This window comes from Acanthopagrus latus, chromosome 11 (assembly GCF_904848185.1).
Source record: "Acanthopagrus latus isolate v.2019 chromosome 11, fAcaLat1.1, whole genome shotgun sequence".
Classification (NCBI taxonomy): domain Eukaryota; kingdom Metazoa; phylum Chordata; class Actinopteri; order Spariformes; family Sparidae; genus Acanthopagrus; species Acanthopagrus latus.
This window is the reverse complement of record NC_051049.1, coordinates 29,438,428-29,454,018: the sequence shown is the minus strand read 5'-3', so window position 1 is coordinate 29,454,018 and position 15,591 is coordinate 29,438,428. Positions and strand designations below refer to the sequence as shown.

The 15,591-nt window shown below is 41.8% G+C and overlaps 1 protein-coding gene across 2 annotated transcripts in view; it reads right to left on the bottom strand.

Annotated features, from left to right (window-relative positions):
• Window positions 1–15,591, bottom strand: part of trappc8 (trafficking protein particle complex 8) — a 54,371-nt gene that overhangs the window by 23,490 nt on the left and 15,290 nt on the right. For both annotated transcript variants that reach the window (XM_037116032.1, XM_037116031.1), the window contains exons 8-17: window positions 15,144–15,259; window positions 14,173–14,323; window positions 11,848–11,948; window positions 11,391–11,496; window positions 9,423–9,554; window positions 6,025–6,249; window positions 4,173–4,278; window positions 1,916–2,110; window positions 1,639–1,802; window positions 1,457–1,531 (exon numbers count right to left, since the gene is read on the bottom strand). In XM_037116032.1, coding sequence (XP_036971927.1) covers window positions 1,457–1,531; window positions 1,639–1,802; window positions 1,916–2,110; window positions 4,173–4,278; window positions 6,025–6,249; window positions 9,423–9,554; window positions 11,391–11,496; window positions 11,848–11,948; window positions 14,173–14,323; window positions 15,144–15,259 — 1,371 coding nt within the window. The remainder of the gene's footprint in view (window positions 1–1,456; window positions 1,532–1,638; window positions 1,803–1,915; window positions 2,111–4,172; window positions 4,279–6,024; window positions 6,250–9,422; window positions 9,555–11,390; window positions 11,497–11,847; window positions 11,949–14,172; window positions 14,324–15,143; window positions 15,260–15,591) is intronic.

Sequence of the window (15,591 nt, the reverse complement as noted above, 5' to 3'; positions counted from 1 at the left end):
CTGACGCAGGGTTAGGGTTCCCAGCAGCTGGTCTCACCCTGATCGCTGCACCGTGTGCCGGCGGGTAGCACTCTCCTCCGGGGAGAGAGGGGGGTTCAGTGTCAACGTGTTGCCCTCTCACGTCTAGCTGGAGGGCAGAGGGACCGCGGTTATGTCTGTTTATGGCAGACAAAAATATACCATGCAGTCCCAGAAACAATGGCACTTTCTCAGCTTAACTATGGTTGCAACTAAACACATCATGTGCCTTTGTTTACATTTCAATTTGAACTAAAACTTCCAAGAGGAAAGAATTATAATTTAAGATTACTTTTTTGAATGTACAAATTATCAACAGGTACTCTAATGAATTATTTATCATATCGAAAAATGTGTTAGTTGGGACACTCAGAAGTCAAGGTACCACTGCATAGGTTTCTATTTTGGGTTCAAATATTTTTACATTGGACTCTAGCCAGTGCCTCACCAGTCATGAACCTCACCGCACGTCACTGGTGGATGTATATTTAAATGCATCGTTATGGCTTGCAGAGATTTTTTCGTTCAACCACACCAGTTTGACCCAGAATGGGACCGAGAAGGAGAGGCTCCTGAAGAAGTACAGACTCTGTGGTTGCAGCAGGATGTTTCAGGATGGTTAGTGTGTCTGAATAATGTTAGTTTGTTCATTTGTTGTTACAGTTAATGCTATGTATCTAACGGCTACATAAACAGCTAGCGACAGCTGTGTTTGTCTCCAACACAGTCTCCAAACTCTTGGACACTGTTCACATCGCCTCTGTCTCCAGTCTGCACATGTTTCCAGACTTTTTACTGTGACAACCAAGCTCCATCGGAATATTATCAACATTAAACTTGCTTCACTAACTAGTTTCCAGCTGACTTCACCATACTCGTAGGCAACTGTTAATACTATCAAACCATGGTGGCACTTATCACTGGTTTGGGTGCAGTTGCTGGGTCTGGTATGGTTGAGACTGATCCTTTTACGAGGGTCAGTGTCGAGGCAAAGCCAGTTTTGTACTGACCCTCGTTACTGAAGCAGTCCGATGTGAAGTGGTTAGAGCACACATAAAGCTAACATGAATGCACAGCCGGCACGTTGTCTTAAAATATGAAACGCAACCACTGTCTCTTCTGTTGTTCTGTAGCTGGGACAGAATAAAGGGACTGAATATGTGTGTCTAGCTCTGAGCGACAACATTGTGAAACACTGCTGTCTCACTGCAGAACACGGATATCTCCTATCACCGCTCAGAGGAGGTCGGCCTGTGATAATGACTCCTTTCGTTATGTAACGACAGGAGCTGAATCTGAACAGCCTGTATGAGCGCCGTGTTACCAGTGGGTGGGCTACAGAGACCATGCACTAGAGAAAACATACCTTTCATAATATGGGACCTTTAATGATCAACAGTCCACAGTCAACCTTCAGCATGTCTCGTGATTACCTTACCATTTTGGTCTCCTCTGGACCCATTTGAAACTCCTGGATGACTTCAGTGGTGACAATGTCATCTTTCTGTGTCATCTGTGAGAGTAAACATATTAAAGAGAAAATCACTGATTTGGTTTTTAATCAAACTATCTACAAACTGAAAAAAAAATAACAGTTTCTCTGAGGATATATGCCCCCACCCCTAGAGCCAGGATCTCCTCATTGGTGATGGCTAAATCTTCAGTTGTTTTCTCCTTTGATGGAGGCGCATCATCAGCAGTGAACCGCCAGAGAAGTGAGAGGTTGGAAAGTGCCAGAGAAACCTTCAGAGGGTTTCTAAATGTCAACTCCACTATGATTGGCTCTGCAGAGACAGAGGCAGAAAGAGGGCTGTACTTCGATGTAGACTAGAACTAAGTAATAGTCTAGGTATCATTTTGAACAGTACACTCCCACTGTCAGCTAAGGACCTCTTACCCTCCACCACAGCCACTGGGTTGCGTTGGTTGTCTGTCTGGCTGTTCAGGCAGCACTGGGTGGGCTGGAAGTTTACTGGGACAGTCCCCCGGTTGGCAGCAGCCACAAGCTGCTCCTCTAAGTGGCACCACATGGCTGCCAAATCCTGGTCATACTCCTGGTCCAGGGACACATGAGTGGCTGCCTGCTTTTCCCCTGCACACATATAATTGGGATGAAAAACAGGTGATTTATTGTTCGATATAATGATTGATGGATGATTGATTTTTACAAATCAAACATGCACACAGTTTGTGGTCATCCAAACACAATGTACGATGTTTGGTAAAGATTTGGTGAAATAGGTAGAATAGGTCATTCATTAAGCAGGCTTTCATTTCCACTGGTTTTTGTGGACTAAACTGAATTTGGCAGCTCTGGATGTGATAGCTCATCTAAGTGCAGCTGTCATGCATTTCAGTCAGCCATATCACCTCAATCTCTCTCTAAAAGCAAGGAATCTGTCTGTCTGTGTGTGTGTGTGTGTGTGCCTCAAATATCTCTGCAGATCAGGATCAGACTGACCTGAGAGTTTCAACATGGCTGCTGCTTGGTTCAAGGGTGTGCAACGTCGTATTTGTTTGGACTAAAATGATAGTGTTAACAAATCATTTCATAAATGCTTTACGAATTCCGCTAACATTGTCAACCGTAGCCACCGTAGCCACGTGCACACCAGAGCCAATCACTGCAGAGCTCAAGCCCATGACAGGCCCTAAGAAACAAGCAGATTTATACCTGCAGCGGCGTGAGCTGGACTCGGATTTTGCCTGCGGTTCATTCCCGTTCTGTTCTGTGCATCTTAACTGACTGTTGTGGATGAATGAAACTAAATGAGTCCGGACCGAGTCTGTTCCGGTCTGAGGAGATCCGCATATGTGAGGACAACAAAGAGGAATCGGAATCTGTCGATGTTTGTGTATAGCTAGCTGCTAGCCCACCCCCACATGGCCCACCTCCCGAGTCGACGGACCGGATTCAACAGCACGTTCAAAACCGGACTGAGGGTAAATAATGTCCGCCACGCTTTTTCACGAACATTGCCGTCATGGTTGCTTTGTGTCTGGTGCAGGAAAAAACGGTAAAAACAGGCTTTTGTCACTAAAGTGTCTGCAAGCAGCAAGTTTGGTTGCTGAGGAACAGGAAGTTGTGTGAGGGACACTGGCGGTGATACAGACAGCGACAGAGATGGCGAGTTTTGAGAGTTGAGAGATTTGTGACATATCACGTGTTTGGACGTGTTTGGAGTGTATAGTGTAGTCGTTTTTTTGTGTTGTGAGTCAAAACAAGGAGGAGACTGCTGAATGTGGAACAGGTAGGAATGAGCTGAGGAGCCCTGAGCCTGAGGCATTGCCTGCATTTAAATAGTTACATATAACTTTGTAAATTTCAAATGTGCACATATTTAACAAACAACAATTTATATTTGCATTATAACTAATGCAATTGGTTCATTAGACATATTTGTGGTTTTCACAGTAAAAAATCTAACTTTTTCCTACTCTGATTTGATGTTATTTTGTGATTTTAGGTCCAGTGTTAATATAGTATGTCAAAATGAAAAATAACTGTACAGTCACACATGTGAGGTTGTGCTGAAAATAATGACACCAAACAAGGCAACGTAAATAGTTTTTAAGGTGAAATATAATGGTAAAATCAAAAGTAGTCCCACCTTCAAACACAACCTCATTAAGCCATCCATGAAAAAGCTACTTAACCTCCCACTTTTCTATAGGAATACATGCTTCCTATGGGCAATGCACTAATATCTTGAATAGCAGAATTGTTGACCCCTGAAATCAGTATTGCATTGGCATCAGAAACAGTCAGCTGTCGTACATACTAGAAATCTGTTAGGACGCCATTAAGGGTGCTTTCACATTACATATGATTGTAGTGTACAATGACAGAGTATGATTGCATCCTTCCTTATTTTTCTATTGAGGAGAATCCATTGATCTAATGTGATTGAACATGTGAATGAACTTCTGTGAAAAAGTGTCAAAGTTGGGGCTTCTTAAAGCAATAAAGTGTTGAAAAAGGATGTGATAGGATTCTCGACATTCTCGACACAGCGCACATCCCTGCTGCATCTATACTGAATACACGCAAGTGCTGTGTTTGTGTATGTTATGCATGAAAATCCCTGAGGAAGAGCCCAAAGCAAATGGTCAAAGGTTTTCGAAGAGATCACAAATTACTAATCAGGTTTTACCTTCTGCAAGGCGGCGTTCGTGTCCAAAGTAGACCCTTGTGGCTGAGCAGTGTATGCAGGGCAGTGGCAGCTGGGGAAGACTCACTTCATTTCCCTCTATTGCACTCTGAAAAACACAAAGCTTGGTTATTTGCATGTCACCTACATTTTTTCTGCCTCAGCACCTATTTTTCTTTTTTTTTTAATTTTTCTTTTCATTTGAAGTATTTTTTTGTCCTTTGTGGCAGGATAGATCAGAGAGGTGACAGTAAACAGGATGAGAGGGGAGATGACATGCAGCGAAGGGCCACAGGGTGACTCAAACCCTGGGCTGCTGCAGCAGAGGGAAAGGGTCTCTGTGCATGGGATGCACACTCTACCAACTAGAGGTCGACCAAGTCTGGACTTTTAAAGGAAGATATATAATAATATGTATAGATACACCAATCAGGCATAACATTTTGACCACTGACAGTTGAAGTGAATAACACTGATTATTAGGGATGTCCCGATCAGGGTTTTTTTTTTTTCAATCCCAGTCCCAATCCAAGTTCTTTAATATTCATTATCTGCCGATACCGAGTCCCGATCCGATACTCAGCCTTAATTAATATTTTCCTGGATAATGCAGCTGCATTAAGAAAAAAAAGTAGTTGTTGTCAATAGGTTTCTTTTTATTTTGTTGAAACAAAGTATATACTTTCATCTGGCTCTTTCTTATTCTACATATGCTATTCCAACATTGGCCTCCACCTTCCTTGTGTTAGCAGGTGAGTCTGTGATGCTGCACTGTGACAGCAGACCCTCATGCACAGCCAGCTGAAGTGTGAGATCAGATGGTAGGGCATACTGGGGATTCAAAAACTAGTTGGCAGGCTCAGGGAGGACCAGCTTATATATGTAGAGACCAGAGAAAACTTGTTTTTCATAATATGGGACCTTTAAAAAACATAAATACATGTAGTAATAATAATAATAATAATAATAATAATAATAATAATAATAATAATAATAATAATAATAATAATGTTAATAAATCCGGCTTGGGTCCACGTTCAAAACTGTCTTTTTATCAAAGCCTTTAGGGGTATCATATGGGTGTCTATTTTTTGTATGCTCTCAGCATGTAAACCTTTATGTTATCTCATCTTTTGCTATTTTATTGTTTCACTTTTTTTGTCTCACCTGGGATGACATTATCCAGGACATGTCAATGCTCCTATTGGAAGTGGCTTCTGCATATGTTTAAAGGCCTGAATAAGACCTAAATGTCAACTTTTTTGTGTACATCACAACCAGTTATCCTCTCATTTCTTATGTTCCCCAAAGTGACGCATTTGCTGGTGCTATGAGGCAGACTATTCAAATCCTTCTTTTATCAAAGTGATTCTTAGTTTCATGTGAAAATATTTCTTAACATCATATTCCCCTTAATGAGCAAAATTATTTCACATTATTTTAATGTCGTTCTTATATCATAAAGAAAAATAACCCTCCAAAATTATGAAATTCAAAGACACTATGAAACGACAGATTAGAATCTGTTTTCCTTCTACCTTCAGTCTCATCTTCAGCGAGTGAAATGCAATCTCAATGGAAGTGAATAGACTGACTTGGCCAACCTTCCTTCCTTCCCTGAGATGAACTCATAGGCAGTGTGATTTGGGTTGTTCTGTTGTTACAAGATGAATTGAGGCATTTTTGGAGGGCAGTATGTGTACCAATAATGAAACCCTTGTTATGCATCTTCTTTTCTGCACACTATACAACTCAGCTTCACAGATTTTGCAGGATACTCACCGAATGGCCTCCCATTATCTGCCCTGTAAATTCAGCTACATTTGATACAGAAATGGTCACAAACTGTTGTTACCTTGTAAACATAGAGATACTCTCTGAGGAAGGCGCTTTGTTGCGTGGCCGTCTGTCTGCTGTCATTGGTCAGAATCTGTCTGAAGGCTATTACAGCTTTCTCTGGTTGGCGAAGAGTGAAGGATTGACGGCCGATTGTGAAGTTGATATGGTCCTCTGCCAAAGACCAGCCCCTCTCCTTATAAACCTGCATGGCCTGGCAGTAACAGCGCAGTGCATGCCTCCGCTACATGAAACGACAGTTGAGAGGGAGAGAGACAGGAGATCAAAAGAAAGAGGTTGTGAGGTACATGAGGCAACCAATGAATAACAGAAAAAAAAAGGAAAAAGAAAAAAAGCTTGATGTTCTCTAACAAAAATACCACGCGACAAAATATCAACACAAACAAACCTGGGACAGTAAGTGTCAAGGCTTTCAGTCCACTATTTGAGCCAAAGGGACGCCCTAGGGACAGATTTGCAACATGCCTCATCTATATCCACATAACCGTCACTGAATCGCTGCAGAAGACAGATCTTGCTTATCGGTCTCTCAATGAAGTTGATCTGCATCTGCAGCTTCACACTCCTCGCCATTCCTCTTTGATCAGGGTAGATGTCATTAACTCCAGCAGTTACCCATGAGCACTGTGGAGAACTGGCATCTGCTACCAAGAAAATGTCCCCTTGCACAAAGTTTCTTCTGTTGTTGTTCCACTTCTGACACTCCTCCATGAGCAGATATTCTTTAACCTATCTGGACCAGAACAAGTCTGACAAATGTTCTGTACTTGGCGCCATTGCCATCTGACATATATGTCCTCTTCCTTGAATATTCCACATGGGAGCAGGGAGTATTGGCTGCACCTTTAATAACAGCAGGTGGTTTGGGGTTGGCAGTTCCAAGTTATTGGGATTATCTGATACAGTGGTCATCGGACGGCTATTGACAATTGCTTCCGCCTCACACGTGACAGTGTGAAGACTCTGATCATCTAATGTTTTATGACAGAAAGCAGAATTATTTTAGTCATCCTAATCATCAGTTCACAACTTTCTTTTGCATGGCTTGGTTGATCTTGTTTTGATTCTGTGCTCTAAGGGCTTCATATGTTTTCTTCAGATTCTCCATTTTCTGCTTGTATCAGCTGATCTGGAGGCATCATTTCAGCATGCCCCTAGCGGATGACATCTTCAAGGAGTCTCTGCACTCCTGGTGAAGCTAACGTCTTTGAGAAACTTAGGCTCACTGTTCTACTAGCCCACGATTGTTTGGCACAGACATGTCAGCCTTTTTGAATGGGAGTTTCAGTTGGTAATGTCCATCTTTTATTGTGGCGGATTCAGCCATGCATGAATTGTTTGTCTCCGATGGATATGTCAACCTTTTCTTCAAACACTTTCTCAGGGAAAGCATGATTGTAGCTCTGTTTCACAAGACCATCTAATTTACCAGACCTTCAGTGCCACTGCAGTCATTCAAAAGTCCAACCAAACCACCCATCCCAGCCTAGTTTTAACATATCTCATCTTGGGTGTACACTGCTAGCAGTGCAATAAAGTCATCTCCTGTGAGGTTTGACACCTCAAGGCCAGACATTTTCTCTACAGTCACTATTTTTTCTTCTCCAAAGGTCTTCAGTAAGATTCTTGTTTTTCTTCCTTTAGCATTCAGTTTTCTTTGGAGAGCTGTTGTGTAGAAGGTGGCAGTCCCTCCTGCATCCAAAAAGGCGTATGTTTGGACACTTTGGTTGCAGCTCTGCAGTTTGACTTGAAAAAGGGCTAATGTTTGGTTGTCACTGGCCCCGTTATGAATGGGTTCCTCCAAAGAAACGAGCGGCCTGTTCACTTATGTTGCTGTACATGTAATGTCTCTCCTAATTTCTTCTGTTTTATCTCTTTCTATGTGCAACATGGTTGGGTGCTTTAAAGAGCAGAGTTTGCAGATTTGTCTTTACTTAAATGACCTTTGTAACACACCCAGAACAGAATCCATTTGCTTTGCAGACTTCAATCTTCTCTTAATGCTGCAGTACAGAAATGTCTTGGTTCGTGAAAAGACCTCGCCTCCGAGATGTGGAATGTGTTTTATAGAAGAGAAACACACATTTCAGGACAGAACAGACATGTCCTGTGATTTTCAGCCTCCTTTTATAGAGGGGGAGGGGGAACAATACCTGAGAGTAATATTCTCAGCTGTCAGGATGTGCAGTATGCTGCAGTTCCAGGGCTGATATTAATCTAATCTTATTCTTGTGTTCATGGGTTTGAAAAAAAAAATCTAAAATTGATCAGCTATGTAATTACATCATATTATTAACTAACCACCCTCTTTTGTTTACTGTGTCTACGGATATGAAGAATACATTCATACAAACTTCTTGTGACTTGTTTGACCTTAGCCATGACTCGACTTGACTTGCTTGAGTAACAGCAATGACTTGACTTGACTTGCTTGAGTAAAAGCAATGACTTGACTCGCTTGAGTAATAACAATGACTTGACTCGCTTGAGTAATAACAATGACTTGACTTGCTTGATTTTCATCACAGTAACTTGGGACTTGCTTGAGACTTGAAGGTTAAGACTTGAGACTTGCACGTATGTGACTTACTCCCACCTCTGGCACCTTGGGTGTACTGATCTAAAAAGAACAGTCTGTCATGATCATTAGTTGTTCTGTCTTCAATACTGTGCTCAAACGTGCGAATGAAAGTCACGTATTTCAAAAGGTAGTCTTTAAAAACAGGAATCTCCTTTGGGGATAGAGTCGAAGGTCGGTGTTCTTTAATGAGCATTTCATTCTGCTTCTGTATCATTTGTAAGAGATCAGCATCTGGACTGCGATTGTTATGAGCATACATGTCACTATTGGATACTGGTCCAGTCTGTATCTTAGTCTTTCCTAAAAGACTAAGATACAGACTAAAGTTTCCTAAACTCTCCAAGAAGTTCAATAATGGAGTTACATCAATGAAGTACATCTTCAGAATAGTATCTAAATTATCATAAGCTACCATGAGTGACTCTATTTGATTTCTTTTTGTTGCCAACTTCTTGAATTTAGCACTCACCATCTGCTTTAATTGCTTAATTTTAGCTTCCAAAACCTTTCCAATTAGTTTGGGCACTCACCTTTCTTTGCCTTCTTCTGCCTTGCTTCTGCAATTTACCTCTGTGACAGGCATACTGTCTTCAAACACATTTACAAATTCTATCGTTTCAACAACATCTCCACGATTGAAAGCTATTTCTGCATGGTTATGAAAATTTTAAGGTGTAAATATGTGCAAATGTTGTGTTCTCATCCACTTTGTCACAGACAGGCACATTAGCCTGTTCACAGGTAAAAAACGTGTTAAAAGCTTGAGGACACCAGTAGGTTTAACTACATAGGTCAGGGATGTTTAAAGGTCTCACCTGTCCTGCTTTGCTGAAGCGATGACCAGCCAGGATCATATGGAAGGCAAACTTGCGCACCATAGGGTTTCGCATATTAATAAAGCAGTGGGCAGCCTGTTCCAGCAGCAGAGCACTGCGCAGATCAGAGTCCTGGACAAAAAAATAAAAATAAAAGGTCAAAGCAGAATCAATACACCACAATTTACTTGATAATTCTACTTGTCAAAACGTTTTAACTGTGAATGAATCCAACTACATAAAAATGCTAAATAAATAAATAAATAAATAAAATAGTTTATGGAGTTTTTCAGGCATCCAGTCTCTGGTGATAACAAGAGTATTCAAAGTTACCACAAAACCCGTTTTCACTCTTGCAGTGCATGATAGTGACCATCAATTCTACATTACTTTTAATGTGGCTTATAACTCACATATACTTTGCTGCACGTTCAAAATTGAAGTGTGCTGAATCTCGTGATATAGCCCACGCCGATTTCCGTTTTTTTCCCACAAATTCACGAAACGTCACAAACCTACTTTTTCGAACTCCTCCCAGGCTATTTCACTGATTGCCACGAAACTTTGCACACAGCATCTGTGGACTCTCCTGACAAAACGTTATTAAAAGAATTATGATCTTCCAAACTAGGGATGTCCCGATCAGGTTCTTTTTGTTTTTTTTTGTTTTTTTTACACCGATCCAATCCGAGTCCTTTAATATTTAGTATCTGCCGATACCGAGTCCTGATCTGATACTCAGCCTTAACTAATATTTTCAAGCATAATACAGCTGCATTAAGAAAAAAGTACCTGCATTCCTTAATAGTTTTTTTGATTTTGCTAAAACAAAGTATATACTTTCAGGCTCTTTCTTATTCTGTATATGCTATTCCAACATTGGCCTCCACCTTCTTTGTGTTAGCAGGTGAGTCTGTGACGCTGCACTGTGACAGCAGACCCTCGTGTTCAGCCAGCTGAAGTGTGTGAGACGCAGCACATGCTTGGTACCTCCATATCATCCACTGCTTTTTACATATTCCTTATGTTGTCATGTAAAATGATGTGCTTGTCTATTTCACACACGTTAAGCATCTCCTCGACTGCCTATTTTACATGATCAGCTGTATGAAGCCGACGAAACGTGTGTGCATACCAGCATACTGGGGATTCAGAAACTCCAGGTGACAAAGAAAACCCTGATCCTCTACCACGGAGATGAGCTGGTTATCCTGAGCAATTAATCTAATTACCCTCTCTGTAATATTTTTGGCCATGTTGCTGTCTCGAGGATATTTCTCTTAACTTTTGAAAGTATCCATGAGTGTTTGTTGCTTCGGTGTCTTTGCCTATATTGCTTGAGTGAACTTGTTGTATTCTTTGAGTGTTTGTTTTTCATTTACTGTATCAAATGTGTAGTATTAAATACTGCTCATTTGCCACCCCCCGTGCGAAACGGCCGTATTACAGATGTTACATGTCACCATTGTACTACTTTCGCTTTCTAATTCAAGTTATTTCCACACTGCAGACATTGTCTTTTAAAATGCAATTTTAAGAATTTCTAGTGTCTTAACTGAGTGAAACAAACTGTAACTACAACTACCGTCAGTTGAAAATATGAGAAAGCAATCTGAGCCTTATGCATTTGGGACCCTTTCAGAGTTTACTTCATCTGTTCCTTCTTCACCTCTTCATTTCATCCCTTTCTTTCTATACCTCTGTTTTCATCTTTTGTCATTTGCAATCTTACTTTTCTCTTTCCTGTCACGTTTCCCTTCTTCCAATGTCATATACCCTGTTTTGTGGGGACAGTGTGTGACCCAACTTAAATCAGCTGCCTGGCGCATGCTCTGTGTCAGACTGGTCATGTTTGTAATCAGGGTAAAAGGTAAGGTAACAAAAACTCAGCGCTGCAGCAGACTGAGCTGGTTTGGATGTAAAAAACAGAATAACCATTTAGTTCAGTCGTGTTGCAGGTTTTCTCACCTCGCTGGTCATCTTAATAAGGAGTGTTGCAGCATCAGAGTATTTGCCCTGGCTCTTGAGTATCTCAGCACTGAGTAACACGCAGCGCTCAGCCAGCACCATGTTCCTGTAGCAGGCAGAGGGAAGAGATTCAAACAGGAGAGAAAATGTAAATATGCTGGATAAAAACCAGGGATCAGAACCTTCTGAAAGGATAACAAAACTACATTGGATTGTGTGTGTGTGTGTGTGTGTGTGTGTGTGTGTGTGTGTGTGTGTGTGTGTGTATGTATGTATGTATGTATGTATGTGTATATGTATGTATATATATATATATATATATATATATATATATATATATATATATATATATATATATATATATATATATATATATATATTTTTTTTTTTTTTTTTTTTTTAAATTAATTTATTTTTTTCACAATTTAATGTGTAAAAAGTAGTAATAAGGTCATACTTGCAGACATCTCTGTATGTCTGTATAGCGGTATCCATGTAGTGCGCTGGATATGGTCTCGGAACTCCAGCCTGCAGAAAAGCTGACACTGCAGCCATTTCCTGCAGAAGATGACAGGATAAATGGACAAACAGATGGGGTGATCAAGAAAAGGGAGGGTTAGGGGACTGAGAGAAATAAAATCATTTTTATTACTTAAATTGTTGTTTGGTAAATATGTGCATACATTTTTGACATTTACAAAGTTATATGTAACATTTACATTTAAATGCAGGCAATACCTCAGGCTCAGGTCTCTATCTCTCTCGCTGTTTCTCTCACTGTCACTGCTGCTGTCACTCACCCGCTAACATCCCTCCCACAACTTCCTCTATTCCTCAGCAAACAAATTACGTGTTTTGCCATATCATTTTGTGACTGGCTGGTGTGGTGCCTTTTTCTGGTGTGGTGCCTTTTTCCACCAAAATGCTTGCAAACACTTCCTGCTTGCGGACACTTTTGCGACAAAAGCCTGTTTTTACCGTTTCTTCCTGCATCCGTCGAGTCAGGAGGTGGGGCTATGTGGGGGTGGGCTAGAAGCTAGCTACACACGAACATCCACAGATGCTTTGTTGTCCTCGCTTATCCAGATCTCCTCAGACCAGAACAGACTTGGTCCGGACTCATTTAGTCTCATTAATCCACAACAGTCAGTTTAGATGCACAGAACGGGACCGAACCGCTGGCAAAATCCCGGTCCAGCTCGCGCTGCTGCAGGTATAAATCTGCTCGTTATGTTGTGGAAGTGAGCTCTGCAGTGATTGGCTCTGGTGCGCACGTAACTATGGTGGCTATGGTTGACAATGCTCGCGGAATTCGTAAAGCATTTATGAAATAATTTATTAATGGTATCATTGTAGTCAAAACAAATGCGACGTTGCACACCCTTAAACCACACAGCTGCCATGTTGAAACTCTCAGATCAATCTTGATCCTGATCGGTAGATATGTGAGGCGCACACACACACACAGATTCCTTGCTTTTATAGAGATTTGCTAAATCCAATCCATTCAGTGGTTTTGCTGTTGCTGGTATAAGCAGCAGCAGTTATGTTGCTTATTTTATCCACTGTTGGGTATTACTGTGAAACTGAAATAAGGGAGACAGTTCACCGTTATGACTCTTCTATATTGTCAACTGTTACACTACAGCTACATATTTTCAGCATTTCACTATGAAATATGGGGTTTACTCACCCAGTTATATGAGCAAAATAGCTTTAATTACATCACTCATCCTAAAGAAAGATTTAAGAAGAAGAAGAATCTTTATTTTGTCACATATTTTTACATGCGACATGCAAACATACCCTAAATTTGTCCTCTGCATTTAACCCATCACTAGCTGCACATTGTAAGTATACACATACACGCACTGAAAGCTAGGAGCAATGGGCTGCCATGTCAGCGCCGGGGAGCACAGTGCCCAGGAGCACACATTGCTCAAGGGCACCTCAGCAGCAGCACAGGAAGTGAATCCTCCTCAGCTACAAGCCCACTTCCATATTGTGTTGCACCTCATCACCCAGAGGAAAATTTTACCGCTCAAAGCTTGCTCCTTTATGGCTATGGAGCCGTAAAGGAGCTCAGTGAGAGTTCTCATTTCAGTCTCGTTGTAGTCTTTTTTGGTCTCAAACATTTCTCATTTGTTTCTCCTAAAATTCCTCAGGAGCAATAGGTGAGACTTGAGACTTTACCACTTAAAGCTTGCTCCTTTCCAGCACTGGGGAGACATTCTGAAATTTCATTGAGAGCTTGATGAGATCTCCTTTGAAACTTACAGGGAGCCCAAGCTGAGATTTTCTGCACCTGTTTCTCAGGAGACACAATTGAGAAACAGGTGAAATCAGCCACAGACTCACTTTGGTGTCACATAGATCTCATAGTTGTCTAGGAGAAATGAATGAGACACTACTGGGATCTCTTTTCCAATTTTCATTTCCTCTGGGCAGCTACCAGTCCACTTCCATACTGTGGTCTGTAGCTGGACTTGAACCTGCCACCCTCCGGTCCCCAAACCAAGCCTACTGTCTATTTTGCTATTGCTCTGTTTTTGTAACATTCTGACACTGCTGCAACAAACAAATTTCCCCATCTGCGGGACATAAAAGCATTTCTGATTCTGATTCTGAAGTCTCTACCGACTGACCTGTTTGAGAGGCCTGCTTGAGAACAGGCTCCCTTAAAACAGCTTTAAGATTAAGGCAATTGTGTATATGTGTGTGTGTGTGTGTGTGTGTGTGTGTGCGCGCGCGTGTGCGTGTGTGTGTGTGTACGTGCACTTACTAGTGCCCCTGCAGCATATAGCATGGCCTGGTCTGACAGGAAGTCTTTCTTTGCAGTGTGGTAACAGCTGTAGGCCAACTCGTAGTGCTGTACCAGGAAGCACAGGTCAGCCATCTTCCTGATCTGCAGCTCAGGGGCTTCTGGGGGATACCTGACGTCACAGATGTGAAAGGTCAAATCAGCAATGTTTAGTGTTCATGGTATAGCTTTGTGTTAATGTATAAGCGCATGGGAGCCCTTTCTATAGCCCCATTCACACTGCCCTTTCAAGGTAGGAGTCATGCACCGACACTCCACCTCGCCTGTGCTTTTATATCTGGCACCAAGACGTGAGCAGCAGCTCCTTGAAGTCCTGTAAGTTGCGAGGTGGGGCCTCCATGCATAGGACTTTCTTGTCAGACACATCCCACAGAAGCTTCAGTAAGGCAACTGAGACTGAGGAAATATTTTTTCATTCACACTTTTCTTTTTTACTTTTCAAGGCGGGAATATTCTGCATCTCCATCTGTGTGGAAATTACTGAGGCAGAATGGAGGGACAGTTTCATTCCACCCTGATCCGCAACCAGAGGTAGTAACAGAGTCACAGTGGAGGCAAGACCTCAGTGTGAATGGAAAAATGTCCCACACCTCAACCCACAAAGCAAAGTTGCAGGACCAAACAACAGTTATGTGACAGCAGGGAGGGTCTTCAGCATCTTACATAAGGACCTACCACGTCTTTGTCACAATTCTGCCTGAGAAAAAGACAGAGGCAGGCAGCTCTCGCAGATGAATGGCAAAATACATAAAATGTATGTGCCGTGAAATGACACACTGGAGCAGCTTTAAGTTGGTGCTACTTGGTTCAGTGTGAACAAACAAAGGCAGGGTAAGGCGAGCCTTCTTTGCAGTGATGATTTGGAATCTCTGTGTGAAAAGGGCTTAAGTCTCATATGAAGTGTGATGAGGGAAGGGTGCTGGGAAGCTTACAAAAGGCCACACGTGCTCTTTGGTTCACTGATGCTCTTCTCTGGAACTTTCCCTCCACCAAACCACTTCTTGGTTGCAGTGAACAGAGATCGACTCAGACCTTTCCTGGAGACAAGCTGTGGACAGAGAGGCAGATTCTGGTAAACTTTTACAGAGGAGCGATAGAAAGCGCCATAAAGTGGCATGGTGCATCACGACCCAAGACAGAAAGGCTCTACAGCAGGTAATTAAAAGCTTCCATAACATCACAGGTACCATCTACCGAGCATCAGTGACATCAGTGAAGTGAAATATCTGTACAGAGCCCAAAACTCCAGCAAAGAGGGCTGAAGATCAAATCAGAAGATACAGGACGGAAAAACCTGCTGGGCTGAATGAAAATCCTCTGACCTGGTGGAGGTCAAATGAAAGAGACTATCCACTGTTGGCTTGCCAGGGACCAGTATTG